This window comes from Amborella trichopoda, chromosome 10 (assembly GCF_054954075.1).
Source record: "Amborella trichopoda isolate Santa Cruz 75 chromosome 10, AtrichopodaSantaCruz75HAP2 v2.0, whole genome shotgun sequence".
Classification (NCBI taxonomy): Eukaryota; Viridiplantae; Streptophyta; class Magnoliopsida; order Amborellales; family Amborellaceae; genus Amborella; species Amborella trichopoda.
In genome coordinates, this window is record NC_142345.1 from 38,018,178 (window position 1) to 38,045,457 (window position 27,280).

The 27,280-nt window shown below is 34.5% G+C and overlaps 1 protein-coding gene across 10 annotated transcripts; it reads left to right on the forward strand.

Annotated features, from left to right (window-relative positions):
* The first annotated feature begins 165 nt into the window (after positions 1-165).
* Positions 166-27,066, forward strand: LOC18427534 ((DL)-glycerol-3-phosphatase 2). Of its 10 annotated transcripts, none has more exons than XM_020663230.2 (10): positions 166-562; positions 760-812; positions 1,558-1,639; positions 18,135-18,245; positions 19,955-20,179; positions 23,896-23,994; positions 24,131-24,191; positions 25,683-25,830; positions 25,968-26,047; positions 26,689-27,066. In XM_020663230.2, the coding sequence occupies exons 3-10, from the start codon at positions 1,582-1,584 to the stop codon at positions 26,828-26,830; spliced, it is 924 nt and encodes a 307-aa protein (XP_020518889.1). In that variant the 5' UTR covers positions 166-562; positions 760-812; positions 1,558-1,581; the 3' UTR covers positions 26,831-27,066. The 10 variants fall into 10 exon arrangements, with proteins under 10 accessions (XP_020518889.1, XP_088706070.1, XP_088706072.1 ...); XM_020663231.2 differs by having other exon boundaries at positions 538-621; XM_088849944.1 differs by lacking the exon at positions 18,135-18,245 and having other exon boundaries at positions 169-562.
* Positions 27,067-27,280: the final 214 nt, after the last annotated feature.

Sequence of the window (27,280 nt, forward strand, 5' to 3'; positions counted from 1 at the left end):
GTCTAGATGATTTGTTGTAATATATACTATTTTTAAAATTTAAAATCCTAATTTTTTTTGCAGCCTCCGTTAAAAGGTTTTTAAAGACTTGAATGGTAATTTTTGATGAGGTATGAGGTGAAATTTTACTTATTTTAATAGGGCGGGCCTATTAAACCATTTTCCATACATAAATGAGTAGAGCGGATGCCAAATAAAACGAGCCAATTGGAAATGAAATGGAGAATAAAAGGTTAATGATCTCTGAAGAACCACAATCACACAAAATGGTCTAAAATGATAGTTTTTAAGACGCGCAACCAATGTTCTGCTCCTCTGTGTTTTTTCAAGAAACGGAAAACGGTTTTGGGGTTCTACTTCTCTTTTAACGACCCAACTCACGTGGCTGGGGTATCGACGGACTTTGAGGAAGGGAAGGAGACGCTCTGTGTACGGATTTGAAAAGAGTGGAGGGAGTGGACGCTCCAACTAACCCTAGTTCATTCTGACGGAGAAAGCCACACCCAAGAAGCATGGTTGCAAGGCCTCTTTACGTCCAGTATACCATGGTTTTCCTTAACTGGTAATAAGCAATTAACCTTCCCCCTTACGATCGTACCATCTTTTTCCTTTACTGGCAATGTACTCTCCGTCTCTCTTAGCCGAATTCCATTTCATTTTTTCTGATTTCGATCGATCTCTCTTTTTATTTGGTGAATGTTTACCTCTTTTCCATATTTTTACTCTGCGATTTTCATCTCACTCTCTCGAACATGGCAGCTCTAGGCTTGGGAAGACCAGAAAACATCCAGAGGCATTTGATTCAAGCAAATGTGAGTGCTATTTTCTATCTCTTGAATATTTTGTTTTTCAAATTAGAATAATGATTCTTCACAATTCGCCATGACTCGCTAAACTCTCAAGATGTTAGCAAGCAAAATTGGAGATCAATTAAAGAAGGGAAAAAAAAATATCCTACATTTACCTAAAAAATCCACTAATTACAGAGTTCTCAAGACAAAGTTTATAATCGTTCTCTAAAGGGCCTTATTGCATACTCCTGCTATAGAACTCCATACACTTACTCCCTGGGCCAAAAAGAGCCACTTACAAGGATCTTTTGGATGCGAATTTGGGGATCCGCTTCTGTTTTTCTGTTAAAACAATGGATATTAAGTTCCAAAAATGCCATTTCAAAATCCAGTAACTTTAAGTGAAACTAGGAATCCACAACAAGGATTCACTATCTCTAAGTACTCGAAATAAAGTTTAGAATCATTTGCTGAAATCATGTAGTAAGAAATATTTAAAGAACCAGAAAACCCTGAAAGTTCTTGTGAAATCCTTACTGTCCATTCCCTTTTAATCATAGCTCTCTATTAATTAAATAAAGTTAATAAATAAAGAGTAATTTCTCCCCCTACTGAAGCTTAGAAATAACCACAAAAAAAGCCAAATACTCCTCGAGTTTGCCTTATTTTGCGGCTAGGTCAAGGATCCATTATCATGGTGTACTCTTAGGAGGAGCTTGAATTTTTACTTGGAGGTAATTTTATATCTGTGGTAAATATTTTGTAGGGGAGCTTGGATAAAACTGAAAGAATGGGGACTGTAGTAGCATCAATTGCATCTGGACAAAAATCCGCTATAACTTCTCATGGTAATCCCCATGCTATTATTCTCATAGTTTTCTTACGTAAATACTGAAGTTTACTTCATCGTATTGAATTCCATTAGTGCTACAACAGTCTTTGAGCTTTTTTGTGTGTTTGAAGCTCTTATATCTTTTGTCTTCAGTGTCTATGTTTTAACTGCCCTTATTGTCATTTTTTTAGCACTTCTCCTAAAGAAAGGTCTCTGAAAAATGCTAGTGTGTCTTCACTCTTCAATATGAGGCTTAGTTTTCGACTTTCTACCATTGGTTTCAAAGGTTCTCAATTTTTGGCTATCATTAATGTCAGCAGAGACTTGTGGTGACTATTATAGAAGTGTAATTTCTATTGTTATGTCTTATATGGCTACATTGCTTTGACTGTAAAACTCGTTGTGTTGCGTCTTATATGTTAGTTTTATTTAGCAATACCAATGTTTTGCTTTATTTAACCAAAGTGTGTTAATTTTATGTTGAAGGTATGCTTTTATGCACTCATAGTTTCAAAAAGCGCTAGGCGGGTCTTAGGCTGCCTGGGGGATCTAGGCTGCCTGCGACTAGGAGGGCGCCCAGAACCTGGGTGGCCCAGTTGAATCCAAAAAGGATTCTACAGTTTTATGTTGTACAAAATATAAGAATTAAGTATTTAGGGTACATCAGAATTCAAAGTATACTACACGCACTCCATAAGCATAACCATAAGTCGGTCTTTATCCAATTAAAACTTAAAATTTACCAACCAAATTAGCAAACCAAAGTTGCCAAATAGTACCAAACCAGTAGAACTACAAATCCATCGCAATACACAACCAAGAGGAAGAAAACAAAAATAAAAGTAATACTTGAAGACTCAAAAGAATCTTCAATAGTTCAATCAAAGTTCAAAGTTTAATAATTATTCAACATTCATCATTCATCATCAGAAAAATTAGGGTCAGCTGCATTGGCATCATATTCATCGGAGTCATCACCCTCCTCAACATATTGGTCCTCCTCCTCCGTCTCTTCTAAATCTGCCTCTTCTTCCTCCTCTTCCTCGACCCTCGTCCTTTGTGCAGAAGATCTAATGCCCCTAGGAGGGTCAGCTGATGTCCCTGAAGCATCCATGACCATGTTCCATGTCAATCCTTCATGCCCCTCGACCTCATCATCATCAACTAACCACTCCATAGCATTGCCCATATTGTTTGATATGATGGGATCTCTCTTATCTCTTTTAGCAAACTTGTCCTTCAAGAATCGATTATACTCGACATAGACTAGGTTATTGTGCCTCTTTGATGCAAACATGTTCCTTCTCTTTGTATGAATTTAACAAAATCAAATGAAACTAATTAAAATCTATCGTTCATATATTATTAATACAATTATACAAATTACCCTTATAGCTTTACCCCTTCAAAAGTACTCCAATTGCGCTCACAACCGGATGAGGAAGTGGTTAGGTTTAAGATCCGAATGGTCAACTTTTGTAAATTTGGTGAACTACACCCTTGTTGGCTCCACCAATCGGCTACAAATATATAGAATAAAATCATAAATAAATAATAGAATTGTAAAAATGAAACTTGATTACTTGAACAGTTGAACTTGATGAACTTAAGAATATTATTACTACCTGGATCAATTTTGGTCTTTTGCCTCATCATCATTGGACTCCCAAAAAGCTTTAATGAGTACTTGTAATTTATCAGCTCAGTAGCACATATAATATCCTGGATATCAGGAACCGAGACTTACACATCTACACACTTATTAAATTCAGTCATAATTGTGTCATTTGTGTGTATATCCTTGTCAACATAAAAAAATGGGATTCAAATAACAACCAGCTGCATTCACTGGCCGACGTAGCTACCTATCCCACTTCTCATCAATAATCCCAAACAGACTTGTAGCGGTTCTCATCATCATTAAAATTTTGGACTATCTCTCTTTTGCATTTCTCCATAGCCTCATATATGTAGCCCACAGAAGCCTTGTCACTATCAACCATGCGAAGGACTTTGAAAAGATGAAAAAATACCTTAAGAGCGCTTTTCACCCCTCGTCAAAAAGCCTTAGAAAGGATAATATCTCTCGCCTTTTTCCCAACCTGATCCTTGGACTACTTGTATACTCTCCAATCATCCGAGGTAAACATCTGCCTCAATTGCACTCTCCTTGAATGTATATTATCTAGGCATAAGTACCAGATCGCAAATCTCGTGACCTCAGGCTTCACAATCTCTTTCTTCTTTATAAATCTACTCATCATGCTGAGGGTGAGATGGTAGCTATAAATGAAATTTATAACTGACTTTGCCTTCTTTATTGCACCTGATATCTCGGTTAAACCGTCAAGAGCCTCAAGCATGAGGTATATACAATGTGCTACACATGGTGTCCAAAATATTCTAGAATAAGCTATGTGCAACAAATTAGCTGCATCAACATTAGGAGCAGCATGGTTTGTGACAACCTGTATAGCAAGATGCTTCCCAACCTCCTTGATTCCCTTCTCTATAACTTGGAATATGTAATGGGCGTCATGGATATGATCAGAGGCATCAATGGACCTAAAAAAAACAGTTCTTAAAGGACAATTCAAAAGCAAATTCATCTGACTTCTTCTCTTCCTATCACTCCAAGCATTAGTCATAATAGAAACCCCATACTGAGCCCATGAATCATTCTTAACTTCTACAGTTTCCTTTCTGACACTCACCGCTTTTTTCAAAAGAGACTCTGAAAGCTCATATGGGGTTGGGAGTTTCATCTCAGGCCCAAATTGGCCAATTGCTTCTACCGCGGCATAGAAGCTGCTTAGGCGAGCGGTATTAAAAAGAATGCTCGCCTCATAAAACCATGTAGCAATATAATAAGTAGCTCTTTCTCTCTTCCTTTTTCATTCTATTTTCAATGGTGGTTTGTTTCTTTGTTTTCTCTCCTGCAGCCTTAGGGTCAGGCTGAGGCAAAAAACTATCCATAGGGGCTCTAACCTGAGGCTTCTTACTCCCAGAACTTGAAGAAATTACAACTCCCTTTCCCTTCCCCCTAATAATGTATTGTTCTACCTCTTGACATCCCTCTCCAGTCTGATCCTCATCACTATCATCATCATCATAATTGACCTGAACCCCATACCTAATTTTTGCTATAGAGGCAAATCTCTCATCTTTTTTCATTTTTACCATACTAAAAAAATTGGTTATTTCCTATTTAACAGCATTAGGAGCCTTTTTACATGGGGCAACATCCCCCCTGATACCGGCAAGATGTTTCTTGAACCAGTTTATACCCCCTTTTGTATCCTTCTCACAAAACTTGCATTTTATGCAATTTTTATCATTAGGATCTGGGCCATATTTCCAACCGGGATCACCACTCCTATTAGATCTCGTAGAAGACATCTCAAAATAATACAACTTATACAAGCAATAAAAAAAGTCACTTACTTTGATTGCTCAATGTCCAAACTTCCAAAGATGCTTCTAAGGACTCAAAATCTTCTAAAAAAAAACCCAATAGATTTATTAAATATCAAAAATTAAATCTAATATCAATGGGCTATGTTTTGATCAATTTCTCATAACTTTGAGAAACCCTTTGAGCCTAAAGAAATCACCAAAAACTAGTTTTTTGAGGGCTTTCTCTTTCTAAAATGGGCTCTAATGAGTTTTAGGTTCAAATGAACCTAAAACCCACATTTTTGAGCCCTTAATATTAAAAAAAAACAAAAAATGCCTCGCATCGAGTGTTTTTTCCGCCTCTGGGCGGGGCGCAGGCCTTGGGTGGCCACCTAGCTGGTTTCCTGGGCGCCTAGGGTATACTGCTTTTTTAAGGCGCCTAGGCCCTCAAAACCTCCTAGGTGGCCGCCCAGGCGCTAGGCGGTCCGCTTTTTGAAACACTGTATGCACTGTTTTCTTCTTTATTGATCTTATAGATGATTAGGAGACTTCTAATTCCATCAAGAGGGTGCATAAAGCTCATAAGAAATTACGAGCAATTACGCACATGGAGCTCAAGGAAATCTCGTACATGAAAGTCATACACATGTTCTGATGCCACAAGATGGTTAGAGAATAGTTGTAACATAATCATAAAAAGAAGGATTTCTTGAAGAGAAAAGGAAAACATACTTGAAATAGGATTTATGTAAGAGTGATAAAATTTGGTCTAAGCATCCATTTTAAATATGATCCATTTAGAACTCAAAATAATTTTTTCTAATTTTAAATTTTTTTCATTTGGTGGTGATGAAGAGATCTACAAAATTTGGAGTCAAACAAAACCCCCCTAGGTCCTTGATTTGATAAGATTTTTTCTTTTCTTCCTTGAAGCATTCAACCTATATGCATTGCAGTTTTTCTCTCAATAAAAATCTTTTTTTTTTTTTTTCCAGATTTATTGTCATAAGTTTGTTTCTTGAGATGAATGTGGTCATCTATAAAATTGGTTAAACAACCCCCTGGGCACATAGTCACACACGCACACATCTCTGAGGCATCAACCTTAGACAATCAAAGTAAGGCATACCTCTAAATCCTGCCAAAAAATATAGTTTGGATGTCGAAAACCCTTATGATGGTATAAAAAACTATTTTCACCCCAATTATGAATTTTGAGGCTACAAATTTTTTGCAAATTGAGCAGGTCTATGAACCCTTCAGAAAATTGAAGATCGACGATCCAAATAATATGTTACAAGATGCATTATCTTAAGACATGAAATTCCTTTTTTTTTTCTTGCATATCCGTACATGTCAAGGTCAAGATTAATCAATTGGAGGATTATATATATATATATATATATATATGGAACTTGATTTTGTGCCTATGCTACAATATGGGTCTGATGGCCATGTTCACCAAGCATGGGGTTTTCATCATTTTTTATTTTGCATATGCTTTTTTATTATTTTTCTTGTGCAACTAGGTTTTTCGCGAACCACTCCACAAAATTTTAGCTTAAAAGTATTTATAGAAGAAATTAAAAATGCAAAGGTGCCCCATTGGCACTGGCTTTTGCATATGTCTAGATTGCATATGAGTTGTGTGCTCTATACTATTCAATAGGCTAGCAGGCTCACAAATATATATATATATATATATATATATATATATATATATATATATATATATATATATCCTCAGACCCCAGTATTTTTACATTCTCCAATTCCTAAGAAAACCACTACTGCTGGAAGGTCCCAGTATGAAGATACCGCTTTTATTGTTGACTCTATAATAGAGGATATTCATGCAACTGATGACCCAAATACTGTTGCAAAATATTATCTATGCAACAACCTGAGTCCTTCCAATGGAATAAAAATCAGAGAATGGTATGAAATGATCTTGCTTGAAACTGGTTCAATTACCATAGCTCATTACTTTCAGAAAAATTCGAAAATAGTTTCATATTCAAAATTACAAATAAAGAAAGTGTTACAATTCAGTGATTGGGGATCTGATTCTTCCAGATCTAAGAAATTAGTATCCCCAGAATTCTCAAATAAATACTACCGTTATTCAGAATATATTGATGCATGGCATAAGGTTTTGACCATCCAAAATATTTATAATTCCCACACATGGTTCCTCCAATTCAAAATGCCAGTCACTGACCCTTTCCCAAACTGGTTTCGTAATTGGTTTGCAATATAGGGATTAGGATCCCAAATAATACCTGAACCTCTGCAATTATCCCAAGCCAGATTCATTGAATATAATGGGAAAGATCCCAATATAGATTATCATTTATATTTTATTGCCATATATCAGATTCCTTGGATTCTCAAATGGACATATGCAATATCAGAAAATAATACTCAAAATTATGAATATATTCCATGTATTGGAAAAAAAATTTCAATAAAATGGTGGGACGTCTTTGTCTACCATAATCTAGAACCAGAAAATATTCAAATGAAACAAATTCCCGTAGCCTATAAATCATATTCTTATATCAACCCAAATAGCTTAGCAGAATATATATCTCTTATGAGAAAACAAAACCCTCAAGCCACAAAAGCAGAACTTGAAAAACAGTTACTACAAATATTCACTGAAGAAGCAGAAACAACACAGATTCATAATGAAGAAGAAAAAGAAGCCGAAGAACAAGAAGATCAGTCTGCCCATGGATGTTCCCAAAAGCAAACATTATATTAGGCCCGGCCCGGCCTGATAACCCAATAATCCAAAAAGAGCTTCTCGAAGACTGTTCCAAGACAAGACAGCTACCTGTACAAGATTGATGTCGCCAGCTGTCTACAACATCTTTGCCACCTGGAGGTCTACTGATATGATAAGACAGAAAAAGCAGATTCCCTCTCCTTTTCCTTTCTAAAAGAAAAAGCAGATTCCCTCTCCTTTTCCTTTATAAAAGAAAAAACAGATTCCCTCTCCTTTTCCTTTCTAAAAGAAAAAGCAGATTCTCTCTCCTTTTCTTTTCTAAAAGTAAAAGAAAAAGGAGATTCCCTCTCCTTTTCTTTTCTAAAAGTAGAGCCTCTTATCCACCTGTCTGTCGACAACTTTTTAAGGAGAAATCACAGCCGTCTACCTGGAAAGTATAGCAAAAAGGAAATTAAAGATTTTATAAGAAGATTTCAAGTCCAGGCTTATAAATAGGCCACTCCTCAGAAGCAGGCATCGTCTGAAATCAGAGCTACTCTCAGTTCCTCTTCTCTTTCTTCCTTATTTTCTTTTGTGAGGTATTTTGAGTGTATGTGTGACTGTACCTTCAGTAGCCTACCCAGTTACTGCCCACCTTAGTGGAAGACATTCTGTAGCTATTGCATTTGCAAATTGTAAGCCTTCTTACTTTTCTTTATAAGTCATTAGTCTATAATTATACTGAGTCTGTAATTATGCTGTCTGTAATTATGTTGAGTCTGTAATTATGCTGTCTGTAATTATGCTGAGTCTGTAATTATGCTGTCTGTAATTATGCTGAGTCTGTAATTATGCTGAGTCTGTAATTATGCTGTCTGTAATTATGTTTGCTATCTGAATGAGAAGTCTGTACATGTTTGATATAAATAAATGATTATAGTTCAGAATGCAATTTAGAGTAGTATTTAGCATAAAGATATATCAAACTTCCTATTCTACTTGGTTATTAATAGACATAGCTCCTTTCTCTTTATTTATTATAATTCTAATATTACTATATTTAGGTTATATTAGAATAATAGTCTGAGTCTGAATATTTATATTTATTTAGAATTTTATTTAGAAAAAGGTGAATATTTATATTTATTTAGAATTTTATTTAGAAAAAGGTAGATCTTGGCGAAGAATGGTATCAGAGCCTGACCTGTAAAAAGTTTATTCAATAAGAATATTATTATACTGAAATAATATTCTACTGGCTAGAAACCTAATTAAATTCTCCATTAGAGAAAGTTGGTCCGAGAGTTGAGGCTAGTAATACCCAGTCTAGAAGACCGTTAAGGCCACGAGAGCTGCTGAGGTCAAGAAAGACATAAGAGGAGAGTCTGAAAGCACTCATCCGCAACCTAATAATGGAAAATTTCATTAGGAATCTGTCCAGTAAAACATTACCCCAGTCTAGTAATACTCTTAGGATAAAAAAAAACGAAGAAATTTTAATTGAGAATATAGAAAAACAAATACAGAATTGGAATATACCTAAAGTACCTATATCAGATATATATGAACAAGGCACCTTTAATCTGAAAGTAGGTTACGAAATTAAAACAGTAGAACAGACTTTATCAGTGACAAGTAATCAAGAAAATTTTATCAAACAAGATAATTCAAAAACATAAGGATAAAAATTATAATTATTTACATATAGGATTAATACAAGTAGTAAATTAAACCTTTAACTAGGTTAGGACTCAATAATTATATATTAATATGTTTAAGAGATAGCAAACATAATAAATTTTCTGATTCCTTATTGGGAATGGTAGAATCTAGTTTATGCAGTGGACCAATATATTTTAATTGTTTTCGTAATTATTCAGTCTCAATAAATGATCCTAATATCCTTAAGGTATTAACATTAAATTTAAAAACTCAAGGTTTTGACATGACCCTAGGATCTCAAAATAGTGCTATAATATATAGAATATATTATAAGGTTGTGAATACTTTATGTCCAAAAGTAATGCAAATAGATACTAGGGGAAAAACTACATTCTTCCAAACTAATATAGAAAAGTCTAATACTATTATACCTAAGTCAATAGAATGGTCAGAAATAGTTTTACCAGAATCTTGGTCTATACAAAATGAAAATCAACAATCTCAAGTACCTTCTAAAAACATTCCAGATAGAATAATGGAACATATGGATGGAAACATAGAAATACAATTTACTAATCAAAAGAAAGATAAAATGAGTAAAGATGATTCTGAAATAAGACCAAGTAAAAGAATCTTATAACCATCTAGAAGTTCTACTTCATCTATTAACCGAAAAATACAAGGCTTATTAAGAACCAAAAAAAATATAGTAATACCTCAATATAAAACGATACAAAGTGAATCTAAAAGTGATCCAAACTTTTCTGATACTGAAATGGATTTCCAAATATTAACCCTGCAAGAAGAACAAAAAATTGATAAGAAATATATTGAAAAAGATTATCTGTCTAAAAAAAATAAAGAAATTAGAACATGGTATCTTAATACATTCAAACCAAGACTAATAGAATTATTTCATAAAAAATATAATAAATTTCTTAAGACTGAGAAACAAAATAAAGAATTTTTATTTGGTTAACAGAAATTCTAAGGGAAAAAGGAGTCTCCATCCCTAAATTTGAAATCAATACTTTATAAAACCAATATACTACTTATAACACAATAGAAGGAACTAAGATCACTAGTGCCCATCCTCTAGAAAGAAGTATTATAATAAGATGAGCTAATAAAGATAAAGATTCAGACAATACATTAATCTCAGAAACAAAAGCTACCCCCTACAAGATGACTACTGGAGAAATAGTTCATAGATTAGAATTAATCCCCCATATAATAGAGCAGAACAATTATACTGATCTATATATGCAATCCATAGGTAGACAAACATTAAGAATTGAAAATATGCTAAGACCAGCTCCTATACAAGAATCTCAGAAATCTTTATTATTTAAACCACCCCTTGAAATAAACAAAGAAAGATTCCATATGGGAGAAAATAATAAAACACTTATGGATCAATTAATATCAAAACTAGCCCAACTAGAAATCAAAGATAAAGATGTAAAAGGAAAAGGGAAAATAATTCAAGAATCAAATACATTAACTCTTCAAGAGGAAGAACCAGTCATTCAAGATACAATAGAAAATATGGAAATAGCGTTTACAGAAAATAATTCTGATCAAAATATTCAAAGAATATCCTATAGTAGAAACTGGAAGCCATCTACAGCTAGACCATATCACCATAGACCTATTCCTGTAGATATCCAATTCGAAGAAGATTTAATATTCCATACAACTTCCTATTAAGGAAGAACAATAGTAAATTGGAATATTGATGGAATGTCTGAACACCAAATTCTTGATACCATGAAACATATGACCATGTATGCCTCTGCATGTAAAATGGTAGGAAACCATGACCATGAAGTAGCAAAAGCCATTATATGTGGATTTACTGGATGGCTACGTCATTGGTGGGATTTTCATCTACCTAAAAATATCAAAAATCAAATCTTAAATACAACTAGACAATGGACAGTAAAAAATGAACAAAATCAAGATGTTCTATATTCCGAAAGTGATGCTGTTAATACTCTAATTTGTACCATCACTCTCCACTTTGTGGGGAGTACAGCCCTCTTAGAAGCCAGATCTGAAGATTTATTATCTAATTTAAGATGCTCTACACTCTCACATTATAAGTGGTATAAAGATGTATTTTTCTCAAGACTATTAACTAGAGAAGATAGCCAATTAGATCATTGGAAAGAAAAATATATAACAGGATTACCTTATTTATTTGCTGAAAAAGTAAAAAATAGACTTAAAAGTAAGCATGGAGGAATAATACCATATTCTGCTTATACTCTAGGAGAATTATTTGCTGAAATATGTGCAGAAGGGTTAGCTCTATGCACATATATGAAATTAAAGAAACAATTAGATAAGCAACGAATGACTGGTAAAAAAGAACTTGGAGATTTCTGTGAGTAATTTGGATATAATATTGAAAAATCCAAAGACAAGCCTCATAAAAAGAAAACATATAGACCAAGGAAAAAAGAAAGAAAAATATATAGAAAAAATAAAAGAGAAAAATTCATAAAAAGGCCTTCACCAAAATACATATATAAGGAAGGAAAGAAATAATTACCTGTATGTTATTAATGTGACAAGGTAGGTTATTACAAAAGCAACTGCAAGGTAAAAAAGAAAATAGATACAATAATCTTGGATGAAAATATTAGAAATAAAATATATGATATCATACAAATTTATAATGATGAAAATAGTTCCACAGAAAGTTCTAGTATTAGGAAATATTGAAGATGAAGATCTTATATGGACTAGTTCAATAGGAGAATCTGATAATGAAATGCAAGAATGTTCTTGTAATATGTTATCTAACGAAGATAATTTAATATTAGATTTAATAGAGAAAATTACAGATCTAGATGAAAAACGAGAAACTATAACTCAATTTATTATTATCACCAAAGCAAAAAATAAGCCTAATCCTTTAATAAAACCCCCTGATGAATATAATTTTGCCAAAATAATAAAAAGAATTAATAGAAAGGAGGCACTTCAAAAGGAACCAACCATTGCAGAATTAAAAAAGGAAGTAAATGAAGTCAAATTAGAAGTACAACAACTGAAAAATAGAATTAAGATATTAGAATTACAAAATGAGGTTTCAGGAGAGATAACAGAAACTGATGAAATAGAATTTAATGAATTAATAGATACTCATAATAAATCCCTAATAGAAGAACCTGAATCATCAGAAACCAAAACAGAAGAAATAGACAGTAATAAATCTGTAAATTTGATAAATAAAATTATTACAAAAAAATGGTTTGTGTTAGTAAGAATTATAGTAAAAGAAGAATATAATTTTCAATCCTTGGCTCTAATAGATTCAGGAGCAGATTTAAATTGTATTAATGAAGGTTTGGTACCTACAAAATATTTTGATAAAACAACATAAATATTAAATATTGCTGATGGAAGTAGATTATTCATTAATTATAAATTATCAGATGCTGTTGTTTGTAATAATGGACATTGTTTTGATACTCCATTTATCATGGTAAAAGATTTAAGCCAAGCAGTAATACTTGGAGTACCATTTCTTACTTTACTCTATCCCATAACTATAAATAATACAGGAATAGAAACAACCATAGAAAGTAATGCAATAAAATTTGAATTCTTAGATAAACCAAGAATAAAAGAAATAAATAGAGTAAAAGATAGTATAAAACATAAAGAGCGGTTTCTTTGTTCTCTAAAGGAAGGAATAAGAAATAAAATCATAGAAGAAGAATTAGAATCTACTGAAATTATAGAGAAAATTAAAAATATTACAAGACAAATAGAAAATGAAATATGTAGTGAATTACCTAATGCCTTTTGGGAAAGGAAAAAACATATGGTTAGCCTACCATATGAACCTAATTTTATAGAAACTAAAATTCCTACAAAAGCTAGACCCATACAAATGAAAACCAAATTATTAGAATTTTGCAAAAAAGAAATAGATGAATTACTGAAAAAAGGTTTAATAAGAAAAAGTGCTTCTCCCTGGAGTTGTGCTGCATTCTATGTAAATAAAAATGCAGAAAAAGAAAGAGGGGTTCCAAGACTAGTTATAAATTATAAACCATTAAATAAAGCACTTCAATGGATAAGGTATCCTATACCGAATAAAAAAGATTTATTAGATAGGTTAATAAATGCTTACATCTTTTCTAAATTTGATCAAAAATCTGGATACTGGCAAATCCAGATAAAAGAAGAAGATAGATATAAGACAACATTCAATGTACCATTTGGACAATATGAATGGAGTGTTATGCCATTCGGACTAAAAAATGCTCCATCAGAATTCCAAAGAATAATTAATGATGTTTTCAATCCTTATTTTAACTTTATGCTAGTATACATTGATGATGTATTAATCTTTTCCGAAAACATACCACAACATATTAAACATATTAATGTTTTTATAAATGCTATAAACATGCAAAATTGGTAGTCTCTGCAAAAACGATGAGCTTATTTCAGACTAGAATTAGTTTTTTAGGACATAATATATATCAAGGAACAATCATACCAATAGATCGATCTATACAATTTGCTGATAAATTATTCCACTGTTAAAAAAGAAATCTTAGCCATAGTTCATTGTGTCACAAAATTCCAAAATGATGTTTTAAATACTCCATTTCTTATTCGCACAGATTGTAAAGCTTCCAAAGATATACTCCTCAAAGATGTGCAAAATTTAGTCTCTAAACAAATATTTGCTCGTTGGCAAGCTATTTTATCTTTTTTTGATTTTACTATTGAGCATCTCAAAGGTTCTGCTAACCATCTTCCTGATTTTTTAACTCGAGAATGCATATACATGCATGCATACATGTATGTATGCATGTATGTATGTATGCATTTATTACTACAACTGCGCTAGGCTAATCTTTTACTTCCATTGGGACCGAAGATATTTCTTTTAAATTACATATTTTCCAGTAATATAAAATTCTCAGTAGCTATGATAACTGCGGTAGCCTAATCTTGTACTTCCATTGGGACCTAAGACATTTATTTTAAATTACTTATTTTCCAGTAATATAAAATTCTCAGTAGCCATGGAGAGTAGATAGTAATAGTAATATGATCATAAGTACTATAAAGTGAATAAGTTTATTCGGATTGAAGCCAAATTTGAGCCCTCGCAAATCTATCTTAAGTACTATTCTAGTATTAGGTGAATAAACTTTTTAGATTCAGTTTTATTAATCAATAGAAGTTAATTTGAAATAAAACATTAAATGCAACCTATTTCAGCCAAATTTGATGGGTGTGCTTGTATGTAGTCTTTCACTTGGGGCTGAACTGTATCTCACCATGACCTTTTGATTTTACGGCTTCTTTTTGTTACTGAGGCCTGGGCTCTATTTTTCTACAATGTGCCATAGGCTGGGGCTAGGCCTTGAGAATTAAGAATTTTAAGTTTGTCCTGCCTTAGTTTATGTGACTCACCTTAAAATTCTCTTGAGGAGTATTTACTGGCCAAAGGATAATGTCATTTAGTGGCTTAGGCACAACCTCCTAATGCTAGTTTTGATTTTATTGGGTTCTTACTCGGGAAACTTGTTATTAGGGAACTATTCTCGACATCGACTTAATCAAACAATAGACAAGGTGCTCCAAAAGAGCTTTTCCTCTTTTGTTTGATGAATAATTCATCTTATTAATGGAAAAAGATTCCATGAATGGATCAACACTATAGAAGTCAAGGCTCTATTAAGCTATCTTAACGTAAGGTCGCTTTGAATGAGAATAGTATTACATTGTCCACATATGTTTGCAAGTTCATCCCTTGGCACAGTCCTACTCATTGGAACACGGTATAATAAAATGCATATTGAGGAGCAAATATCGTATGTCCTATAAGGAAGTGCCAAAAAACAAGGAGGATCTATGGAAAGATATACATGGCCACTAATGCAGAATAGGAAGCGTCTTATAAGGAAGTGCCAAAAAACAAGGAGGATCTATGGAGAGATATACATGGGGCATGGCCACTGATGCCTTAATAGGAAGCGTCTAAGAACAAGACTCAATGGTGATTTCTTTTTTTTTTTCGTGTTTTATTTAACTCATTGTAAGGCTCGGATGGTCATGGGGTACGAATCCAACCAAGCATGACATAGCTATAGCAATGACAATACCTTGCATATTTGTATCATTTTTTGCCCCTAACATGGAGATGTGGGGTGGCTCAGGTCTACCTTGTTGTGGGAGAGACTCAATATGACCATACAGGAGATGTCTTGATCTTTTAGTTTGTAGGGCTTTGCGTATGTGGCCTACTTTGGGTGTGGTGCACTTAATAGGATCCAACCATGGTAAGTTCACCATCAATGATGTGGCTCCCACTCGAAGAAGTCAAAGACGTAATGATATTTTGTTACACAAAAGTCATTGGCACTGAGTTTTGATAGAAGAGGGTGAATGGTGATATTTGCAATAAATTAGTTTAGAGAGATTTTAAGTTGGAGACCAATAATTGGAAGGACTTATGTTGGATAGAGAAATAGAAAGAAAACTCATATTTACCATGGAAGCGAGGGGAACTCTAGGATTGGAAGCAGGAATGTGGGAGTGAGAAAGGTTCAAAGATCCATAGTTGAGGGAACGAGTTCCATACATCATGAGGTAACAGAATCGAGATCCCTAACATTAAGGAAGCGCGTTACATAACTGCCGAGTAGCAAATGCTAACTAAATGGGATCGCTGTTTGTTGAGCTTAGGATTGAGGCTCCCAATGATCACTTATCCACAGTACTCTAGCTTGGAAGCAAATTCTATTGAACATTTAATTAAGCAAGTTTCACTCCATAAAATTACTTATGCGGGTCCATTACAAAAATTGCACACGTACGCACACGACCTCATTTTTGGCACCAATTCTTGGATCAATTTCAAAAAGTCAGATGCACCCGCCTATGTGGCTAGGCGGCCAGGCACCCGCCTAAACCGATATCAGCCCAATTTAGTGATCTTTGGTCTCCAAAAGTCCTCTTATACAAACGCTCCAAGCTCCAAAATGTTTTAGGAAGTATATCTTTTGATTTCATAAGAAATCGAAAATACCCTTAGCCAAGGGCCTTTTTCTTCCCTCGGTCAGCCTACGTCGAGGTGCTACCTAGACGCGCGGTGCCTAGGAAGCCCGCCTAAGGCTAGCCTCGGCATTTTGGCTTTTTCGGCCGCCTAGGTGGCTTGGAGGCCGAGTTTTTAAACTATGTCTTGGATTGGAAATTCCCCTTGACTCTCAATTGATGATTATATTTGAGAATGCTGCGATAGATTGTATTCAGAAGAAGAAATGCTGTGTGATAAATAAGCTTTCCTTTAGAAAGACAAAAAAAAAAAGGGAAAGAAATTGTCATATATAGTTCTAACTAGCTCTCCTCCATAAAGATTACTAAGGGCTTAAGGACATATAGACAAGAGATACGTCATATTTCCAATCATATATGTTATTACATCAAGCATAAGGCAACCCCATGAGTGGCTCAATTTGGGTGACAACTCTCAAGCGATAGAAGTCCTTTGAGAGGTGGACATTAAGCTTATTGATCACGACCTTATTCCTCGATTAGAACAGCAACTGAACTATCTTTTCTATCTCCTTCCATCTTCTTCGTTCTCACTCCCTATCATATCTAATTGCCTTTCTTTGAAACTAGTCACAAGTCATGATTCACAAGGTGTGCAAAGTTATATATTATGAAATATGTAGCAAATCAGGGCCTTTAGAAAGTTTATAGATTATAAAAAATTGGAGATCCTCACTCTATTGTGTATGAACCTGAAAATGTGCTAGTGAAATTTGCTACCGAAGTAGAAGATACTCGATTCCAAGTTGGTGGAAGCACGGTTCCAGTTACTCTTGGAACCATGATTTTGAGTATAGAAATCTGGATCCCATTAATGCGGTATCTAGTTCCTCAATTTCCTAGATCGAGATCCCTAAATCAAGGAAATGCTTGGAATTAAGATCTCGTGTCTCAAAGCGTGGAATCGAGCTTTTGGAGCGGGAGCGGCCTCTCCTTAGAAGATTCCGATAACTATGAGAAAACATTTTTCTCATTTCCTGTGCGTAATTCAAAAGCAACCCCCCTTATATTTTAAAGACCGAAATGACAGATGTAAAATGACATAAGTTAGACAATGGACTCCAAAATGCCTCATTGAGAAAAAAAAATCAAAAAATAGAAAAGAAAATGTGAAGGCACTCTTACCAACTTGTTTTCTTTCTGCAAATAATTGGGTTGTCAGAAAATTTTGTTGTCTAATTTTAAGGAAGAAGGTACTCTTGAAGCTCAAGAAAAAACCTTGGAATTGGAGATCATTATCCAAATGAAGTGCTCTTAGAAAACCTACCAACTGACCATATGAGTATGTGGTGATTTTGCTCTGCAAAAGTACAGTTTCCTGATATAGGTTTTGATGATCGTCAATTTAGGAGCCAGTCTTTACTCCAGAAAATATCTTCCAAACTTTTCCTGAGAGCAGGTAATAAATTAGTGTGAATTTCCTTATATTTTGTATTCACTCTGTTTAAGACAAGCTATAAAGTTCAAATGTGTAGGGGCGTGTTTTGGTGTGAAACTCTTGTAGGCAACTGGGTCCTTTCCTGTGCTTTCTCAACCTAGAAATATAAGTGCCTTTCTATTTACTTTCCGGCTTTTGAAGGTCCTTTTGTATTTTCTATTGGCTAAGTCAACATAAGAAGAGTACTATCTCCTTGATTCTCTGTCACAGCACATCAATCCTTGAACTGCAACAAAAAGGAAGAAGCACAGAAGGGGACTGTTTCTTTCTCTGAGAAAGCCATCACCCATATTATGTTTGACATGGACGGGCTCTTATTGGGTAACTGCTGTTTCTTATTTTCTGTCTCTTGTGTTTGTTAACACTGTTTGTTGTTTCTTTTTGGGTTTAGTCCAAGTATTCTAGCAGAAAATTAATGTTTTTTAAACATTTCTAATGTGTATTGTATTTAATGTGGTCTGCTTGGTCATATGACCATTGTTCTGAACTTAAAAAAAATTGATTAGTTGTTGTGAATAATACGCTTCCCATGATACAGTTTCCTTTTGCTCCAATACTTCTAGGCTTTTAGCAAACAGTAACTGAAAATGCAGCTGAATTTTAATTGTTGCTCACATGAACCTATCGGGATCTAGAATTACTATAACTTCATATCCAAGCAATTTTGGATCGATTAGGACTTAACATTCATTTATTAGGAGGTGTTTTGCTTAGGGGATGGCTTGCTATCATTTCTCTATTAGATTTTGCTGGCACACCTGCCAACGTGAATAGAGATATGACATTGCATTCTTTTTTTTTTCCTTTTTTTTTTATAGTTGAGTTTGCATTTCTTAAAAAAAAATGTATTCCTATTGGTTGAACATTCATGTGTATCCCTGCTTGGACTGGCAATCATTTTGCAAAAGAAGTGTATGTGCAAGAATAGTTAGAACTTACAACGGTCTTTACAAACCTGATTCTCACTCATAGATGTTCAGATTTTCCTCCTTTTGTCCTTTCAATAAGAGTTGTGCTTATTTTGCTTGGTAGCTATTTCGAATTCTACTTACCCAAAAAAAAAAAAGGTATTTCGAATTCCATCTATACAATATTATAAGTTTTGGTGAGTATGTTTGTCCTTGTCTCACACAAGGCCTACCTTGCAGCCATGTGTCCTTGAAATAATATGATTACCGCATTAGTGTTTAGAATCCCAAATCAAAGCAAATTCTTGAGATCGAGGGAGTCGATCTCTATCCTATTTCTTTTAGCTCTCCCTCAAAATGCATTGCTAATCTCTTTCAATTCTAATCTCCCTGAAAATCCTCCTTACTCTTATAGAATTAGATTCATCCAATTTTGTCTCTCTTGCTCCTTCTAAATCTGTACTAACTTCTAATTGTCTTGAGTGAGTGCAAGTGTGTCATCGAAGGCAATCACAATGGTTGATTTGCTTACCTCTAGCCCAACACAACCATCCAGTATCTCGATTAAATAGGTACCCATTCATTTCTATAAACCAAATTCCCATAAGAGGGATTCAATCCCAGAAGAAGGATTCAATCTTCATTAAATTTATTATCCATATATCCGATCCACACTGCCAATAAATAGGATTTATACACACAAATAAAGGCATTATGAATTTATGATCCTCTCTTTTTCAATCTAAATCTGATCATAAATATCTTTCTCTATCTTGCATTCTTTTGTAAAATGAGTTCTCCAAGCTTTGGGAAATGGGAGATTAGTTTTGCTTTTGCATATCCTATTTCCGATCCATTTTCATATTTCTGAGAAAAAAAAGTACGTGAGCAACAGAAGCTACTCATTTGTTACCTAAGTAAAGATATGTTGTGCCTACAAAAGAGAAGTATGATGTAGTTGAAGCTTTTTTGTTTGCCTCCAGAAAAGGTATTTGTTTGGATCTCCTCTATATGGTTTCTTTGAGTTGTTTGACTCTGAGCCATGCTCTGTTCTTGTGGTTACTTTATAAATTTATAATATGCTTCGATGTCTCTACCATTTGTATGATGTGATGGTTACAGACACAGAGAGGTCTTACACCATTGTCCAAGAAAGAATCCTGTCAAGATATGGAAAACGTTTTGAGATGTCATTGAAGTCAAAATTGATGGGATTGAAGGCAACAGAAGCTGCTCAAATTTTTGTCCAAGAAACAGGACTAGATGGCATTCTCTCTCCTGAGGAGTTTCTTAAAGAAAGAGAGGAAATGCTTCAAAGCTTATTTTTGAACTGTGAGCTGATGCCAGGTACATCGCACGGTCACGATTGTCTGGTAGTGTTTTATTGTTCATTTTTTTTCTACAAATCAGAATGATATGAAATTTGGAGCGTGCGTACATCTTAGTGAGTCGCACCTAATAAAAATATATAAAAAAATAATTCGAGAAAGCAAAATTAACCAAAATACCCATAAAACGTTTCGGTGGTATTTTGGTCAATTTATTTCATGTTGATATTTTTCATAGATTTACTTATGTTTTGTGAACACGCGCACCAAATAAGTGTTCAGTTGAAGCTAAAGTCAGAGAATATCTGCACCACCTATTCTATGAGTTATTTTAGCTGAAGCTATCATAAATTTGTCTAAGAGTTCTTATATTTACAGAAAAAGGCATCTGATAACAGTTATGAAGTCTCTTTTGTGAAATCTATTTCTATAAGAAACATCATAATCTGTGATTTTGTTAGTGTCCTAGCTCTGGAAATCAAAGCTTCCTTAGGGCACAATTGGTTCGCGTGAAATAGTTTTCTTGTAGTAAATTAATTTCCTAGGAAATTGATTTCTTAGATTTAGATTCACGTACTTTTTTTTCTCATGTTTGATAGTAATGTTTAGATTTTCAATTGTTTTCTTTCCGTAAACTTTTTGGGAATCTATCATCCTGGAATCTGGAATATAAGCTAGTTTTAACTTTTAATTGTTATTACAGATATTGTTGAGAGGGCACTGCTAATTATCTAATAAATATGATATCTTGAAAGTTAACCATCTATAAGATGACTGACAAATTAGATGACCAAATATTAGTTAACCATTAGATCCAAACATATTTTAATTTGTTATTCTATCTTTCCCTCCCTCTGAGGGCATGAAATGTTAATTAGATATTGATATCACTATTATGTGAATTTTTAGTCTCATCTTAAAATAGTCTCTCTCCCTCCCACATAAGCTTGATATTAACCTCACCAAGTTCATTAGATTTTAGTACAATGTTGAATCAAGTTTGTATCGTAAAGCATGAGAGGACACAGAGGGTGAAGAGTGCCTTATAATTCCGATGGAGCATACCATGTATTTACTCGGGTAGAACACTTGGAGGTTTTTATTTATATGAAATTTCAGCTCTATTTTGATGATTATTATCAAAGAAAAAACTTGGATTTTGAGCTCTTGAATATCTAATATCATTCCCTCCAAAAATTGGATGGCACCAATGCAATCTTGGGTTGCCATTCGTTTTAGGCACATAGAGACAGTTAATTTTCTTTTTTTACCTTTGAGTTTGGTTGCAAGATTGTCGAGATCACATCCCCAAAATTTGGGATATATAAACGATATTCTTAGTGTAAGTTTGACCCGAGGGACTAGATAGATAGTGTATAAAAGATCTCTCTAAAAATTCATTTTCTTTTTCTCTAGAAACCCAATATCTCTCTCTCAAAATCTAATCTCTCTCTCTAGAAACCCAATCTTTCTTTTTCTATAAAAAAACTATTCTCCCTCTAGAAACTCAATCTCTCTCTCTTTCTAAAACTCTTTTCTCTTTCTCTCTAAAAATTTGTTCTCTCTAGAAACCCAATCTCTATATCTCTTTCTGAAAACCCATTCTCTTTCTATATCTAAAAACCCATTCTCTCTCTAAAAACCCTATCTCTCTTTCTATCTCTAAAAACCCATTCTCTCTCTAAAAACCAATCGCTCTTTGAAACCCAAACCCAATCTTTTCTCTCTAAAAATTGATTCTCTTAAAACCCATTCTCTCTTTCTCTCTCTAAAAATCGATTATCTCTGTAGGAAAAACCCATTCTTTCTCTAAAACCCCAATCTCTTTCTCTCTCAAAAAACCCATTTTCTCTCTAAAAATCCAATCTCTCAAAAATTCATTCTCTCGAGAAATCCAGTATCTCTTTCTCTCTCTAAAAATCTGTTCTCTCTAAAAACCCAGCCTCTCTAAACCCAATCCCTATTTCTCTCTAAAACTCATTATCTCTCTCTTGTAAACCATTCTCTCTTTCTTTCTAAAAACACATTTTTCTCTCTCTAAAAAATATTTTATAAAAATCCAAACTGTCATTCTCTCTCTAAAAACCCATTATCTCTAGAAACCCAATATCTATTTTTCTCTCAAAAAACTCTCTCTAAAAATCCAATCTCTCTTTTTCTCTCTAAAAAGCCCATTCTCACACTCTAGAAATCCAATCTCTTTTTCTTTAAAAATCTATTCTCTCTTTAAAAACCATTTTCTCTATCAAGAAACTCAATCTCTATTGCCTCTATAAAATCCATTCACTCATGCCTCTCTAAAACCCATTCTCACTTTCTCTCTAAAAGCCCATTCTCTTTAGAAACCTAGTGTCACTCTTTCTCTCTAAAAACTCAATCTCTGTAGAAAATCAATCTCTTTTTCACTCACTAAAATCAAATCTCTCTCTCTAGAAACCCAAGCTCTCTTTCTCTCTCTAGCAATCAATCCCTCTCTCTCTAAAAACTCATTCTCTCTCTAAAATTTCAATCTCTCTTCTTTCTCTAGAAATCCAATCTCTTTCTCTCTCTAAATGCCCAAACTATCTTTTTCTCTCAAAAAAACCCAATGCCTATTTCTCTCTCTAGAAACCCAATATTTTTTAAATTTTCTAAAAAATGTTTTAGCATATGTGTTTTTTTTTCTTTTTTACTAAAGAAAAGTTTAAATGTGAAATGGAGGAAAAAAAAAAGAAAAATGATGCTTCTTAATGGGCTGGGCTCAGGCCCCATGGATTCTTTTCGGGTCGGTCCGGGCTTTAATAGTACGTTATTCGGGGCAGGGCAGGTTTTTTGGGTACTGTTTTTAGGATGAGCTTTACAGGGTCAGGCCAGAGTATTTTCAGGCGTTGCCGGCCTCGGGCCAGCCCGCCCGGATGGCAGCCCTACTTACACCCCCACCACCAATTATTTTGCAAGAAACTTGAATCATACCTACATAGGTATAAATCCAATTTCTTAGATTTTGAACACTTTTCATGGAAATTAATTTCAAAGGTAAAAAGATTTCTTACTCTTGTTACGAACCAAATGTGAGAAATTAGTTATTTTTCTAGAAAATGATTTCTAAGAAAACAATGTCACGTGAACCAAACTTGCCCTTAAAGATTGATAATTTTTGAAAGTGGATATTGATAGTATAATATAATCTTTAGAAGCGTGCCAATGTGTCTACTCAAAGTTCTAAATTTGTGTATTGTGAATGTTTTACTTACCATTGGTATTCCTTGCAACGAAGCTGGTAGCTGCTCAAATTGGTCCGTTCCAGATTACAGTTATACATGACTCTTTGTTCACAAGTTCTTTTATCAGAACTTGTGCAAGTCACGAGTTCTGAAATTTTCCTTGTTAGCTGGGTTGAGAAAAAAGGAAATTGCGGGTCCTAAGCCCGGATTAGAAAGGAGGGTTTTGTGTTAGGTTGGTAGTCAGCGTAAAACTTTTGCTACATCTCTATCATTAATCTTGATCCAATATAACAGAAAATGATTCATATAGCCGACCTCAAATAGTTGGGTTAATACTATGATGGTGATGATGATGGGGAGGTGAAAACTAAATTGTTTTTTAGTCAACTAAAGGGGGGAAGTGACCCATTTGTACCATTCTGCTCAACTATTGAAATTACCTTAAAAAAATCGTAATTCCTTGCATAAAGATGGAAATCTAAAAAGTTTTCACATGTATAATGTGAGCCCCTTTTATTTGCTGCTAAGGCAGGGCCAGCCAAGTGCCACAGAGCACTCTCCTGCCATGGGACAGAAATCATTGTTGCTTCTGCCAAGTGCATGCTACTACAACTTTTTACAGTAAACCAGAGTTATGTGCTATTTTATAGTGAGCTGACTTAAGCAATTGACAGATATGCTGCTACGTTAGTCACTAATTCTAGCATTAAGAAGTTGACAGTTGAGACACATGACTAATCGTGTCAATGATTATGAATTGATGATAGGAGTGAGCCGTTTGATCAGTCATCTTCATACTCATGGCGTACCTATGTGTGTGGCAACAAGGTAACTGTTATATAATTTGGGTTTTTGTACATTTATGTCAATACAATGCTACTGACACCTACTACTAATGATCCCTCTCTCTCTCATTCATCTATATACATATATATATATATATATATATATATATATATTACATAATGTTGCAAGTCTTAAATAATCAAAGTAAGGCGCACCTCCAAATTTTATCATAATATATAATTTTAATGTAAACATTTAGTTGGATGGTTTGAGAATCTATTTTCATCTTTAATTATAAAATTTTGAACTTCAAAAAGTAGTTTGAATCACGTAGATCTACAAACACATGAAATTTTTAAAGTGGATGGTCCAAATAACGTGTTGCAAGATGCATTATTTTTAAGTCTTAAGCCCTAAACTTGTGGCTTTTATATGAAAAAATTGTTTTCTACAGTGCCTTGTTTTACTAGGACCTGCCTCTGCATTTGCCACTCCTCATGAATGCTTCAAAGAAAACATGTTGTGAGCTGGCGATTTCAAAAATTTGGTCGAAGATTCGTTCTAATAGCCAGGGAACAATGGATGCTCTTCAAGCCCAAGTGATGACAGTTGAGAGTCTCCTTCCAGAAGGAGGAGGGACCAAGCTGTTGTCAAAAAGTTTTAGACCAGGAAGGCCGAATAATTACTATGGCTTCTTGGTGAAGAATTCTGTATCCCAATGGGGCACCAAAAAGTCATCAATATGGATGTGGAGCTATTTCTAAAACAGTCGCCCAAGACAAAAGGATCTAGATGTTTAGGAGCTTAATGTGTGTGTGCGTGTGTGTATACATTCAATATTAAATGATCACTAGGTGGATTACGACAAGTCTACCAAATTACTAGCCTCAAATATCCCCATAACAAGTTGTTTTTAGGGGCATTCTATAGCGGCTCCATGAATTGCTGTGTCCATCCCAAGTACTTGCCTGCATGTGCGTGTGTGTGTGCTTGCATGCCTGCATGCATGTGCATTTAAGCCACTAACCACTATGGTGTTTTAGATGTCTAACTACATGAAAAGTGGGTCTGTTGTTTCTTAAAAAAATGTCTACTCCAATAGATCGCATTGGGGTCACCATTGTCCATTGAACAGCAGGCAATGATGAAGAGTGCGACCCACCACTGGGTTATATCCTGTTCTAGGGGTTCCACTACCATATTTACCACTGTTTCCATCGCCTACATGATTAAAGCTTAATGCCCTTTGTATATTATTATTGATCTAGTTTTATTATCCATCATTCATTTGATATCGAATCAACAAACCTACCTGCAAGACCCTATTATTCAGTGAATGGCCAGATTAGAGTGCCTTGAAAGGTCAATATCTTGTGATCTAAATTTGTAGAATTCTCCTCATGTCATTTTTTATGTTATTGATCCATAAGTCAATCAGAATATTAACTATCGGACCCCATAAAAAAGGAAAAAGTATTCAGGAGAATGAATCCCTTTAGTGTTTTCCTCATATATAAAGATATGTTTTGACAGTTCTCACAGACGACATTTTGAGTTGAAGACAACAAAGCATAAGGAAAAGATCTCCATGATGCATCATGTGGTTTGTGGTGATGATCCGGGAATTAAACAAGGAAAGCCATCTCCAGATATATTTCTCCTGGCAGCTCAAAAATTTAAGGTATTGGAACTGTACTTCTATAATAATGTTTGTTCACTTTTGAGTGCTATGTTTTGGGATTGTTTGTTCATTGATGACATTAGCGTCTGGTGTTACTTAATCATAAGTATATAAGCAATAATTTGTGGTTGGTTCAGGGTGCTCCTATTGATCAGGATAGAATTTTGGTATTTGAAGATGCACCTTCTGGAGTGGCTGCTGCTAAGAATGCTGGAATGTAAGTGCATATTGTTGAACTAAGCTAGTTTTGCTTTGGTTTGTTTTCCAATCCACAACTGAAGTTCACATTTTTGTGGGACATGTTACTTCCAAATCTCCTAGTTATAGTGATGTGGCAATGAGAAATATTTGCAACATAAAAAAAAAGAGAAATATATGTCAGAAAAATATTGTGTGATCCATATCTTCATTATTACAATATGACCATGTCCATTAGCACCATCCAATCAATTGGGTTGGATATGGACAGTGGGGATGTACACAATATCTTTACGACACCTTCTGTGGGACCCACTCCCTCGATCACTGTCCAATCCACTGATAGGATGATCATAACCTCATGATCATGTTGTTATGATTATCATATGAGCAAAAATATGATATGGATGCATATGTTTTTGAGAGAGAGAGAGAGAGCACCTTGAAGAAAACTTGCTTCTTGAAGAGTGGCGCAGTTCTGTTGTTTTGGGAATAGCTGAATACCCCTTATGAAAAATTTCAAGGGTACTTGAAATTTTGTAATTGACTAATTTAGAGAATTTTCTTAATTCATATCATTGGTTGGGATTGATACTACGCACTTAGGGGGCTTACCTTTTTATTGCTTGGGTGGACTTGTGGTAATGTGGGGATTTGCAGGTGGGTAGTGATGGTTCCGGACCCCAATTTAGACACTTCCTTGTACAAAGGTGCAGACCAGGTTCTTACTTCCCTGTTAGAGTTCAAGCCAAGCGACTGGGGGCTGCCACCATTCAGGGATAGTTTAATCTCAAAATATTAGAAGTCTGTGTAGTGAGCACAGGAGACTTTACTGGTGGTAGTCAAGGTACAGTTACTTGATTACACGGTACTCTTTAGCATCTCCATGCATTGATTTTGGTCCAAGAACCTTTTGGAGCCAATTACCGAAAGCCCTGATGAAACAATTTGATTAACACCATTGGGTAACTTTCACCACTGAGAATGTTTGGCATCTTCTATATTTTTTTCCAATACATGTGGATTGTGTTTCTACAAGCATGGTGTGGGTCACTCAGAGTGCCCATGCACCATCCAAGCTCATCAATGGATGGTGATGTGAGCTATTCTCACTTTTTAAGTCCAAACTTGCCCATGGGTGGAATGAGGTGGCTCATCCCCATTGTCCATTGATGAATATCATTGGTTGGTGGATGAGTGATTACGAGTACTGGCACAGTGCTTACTACAAGAATGACGTGGTCCTCGGAAA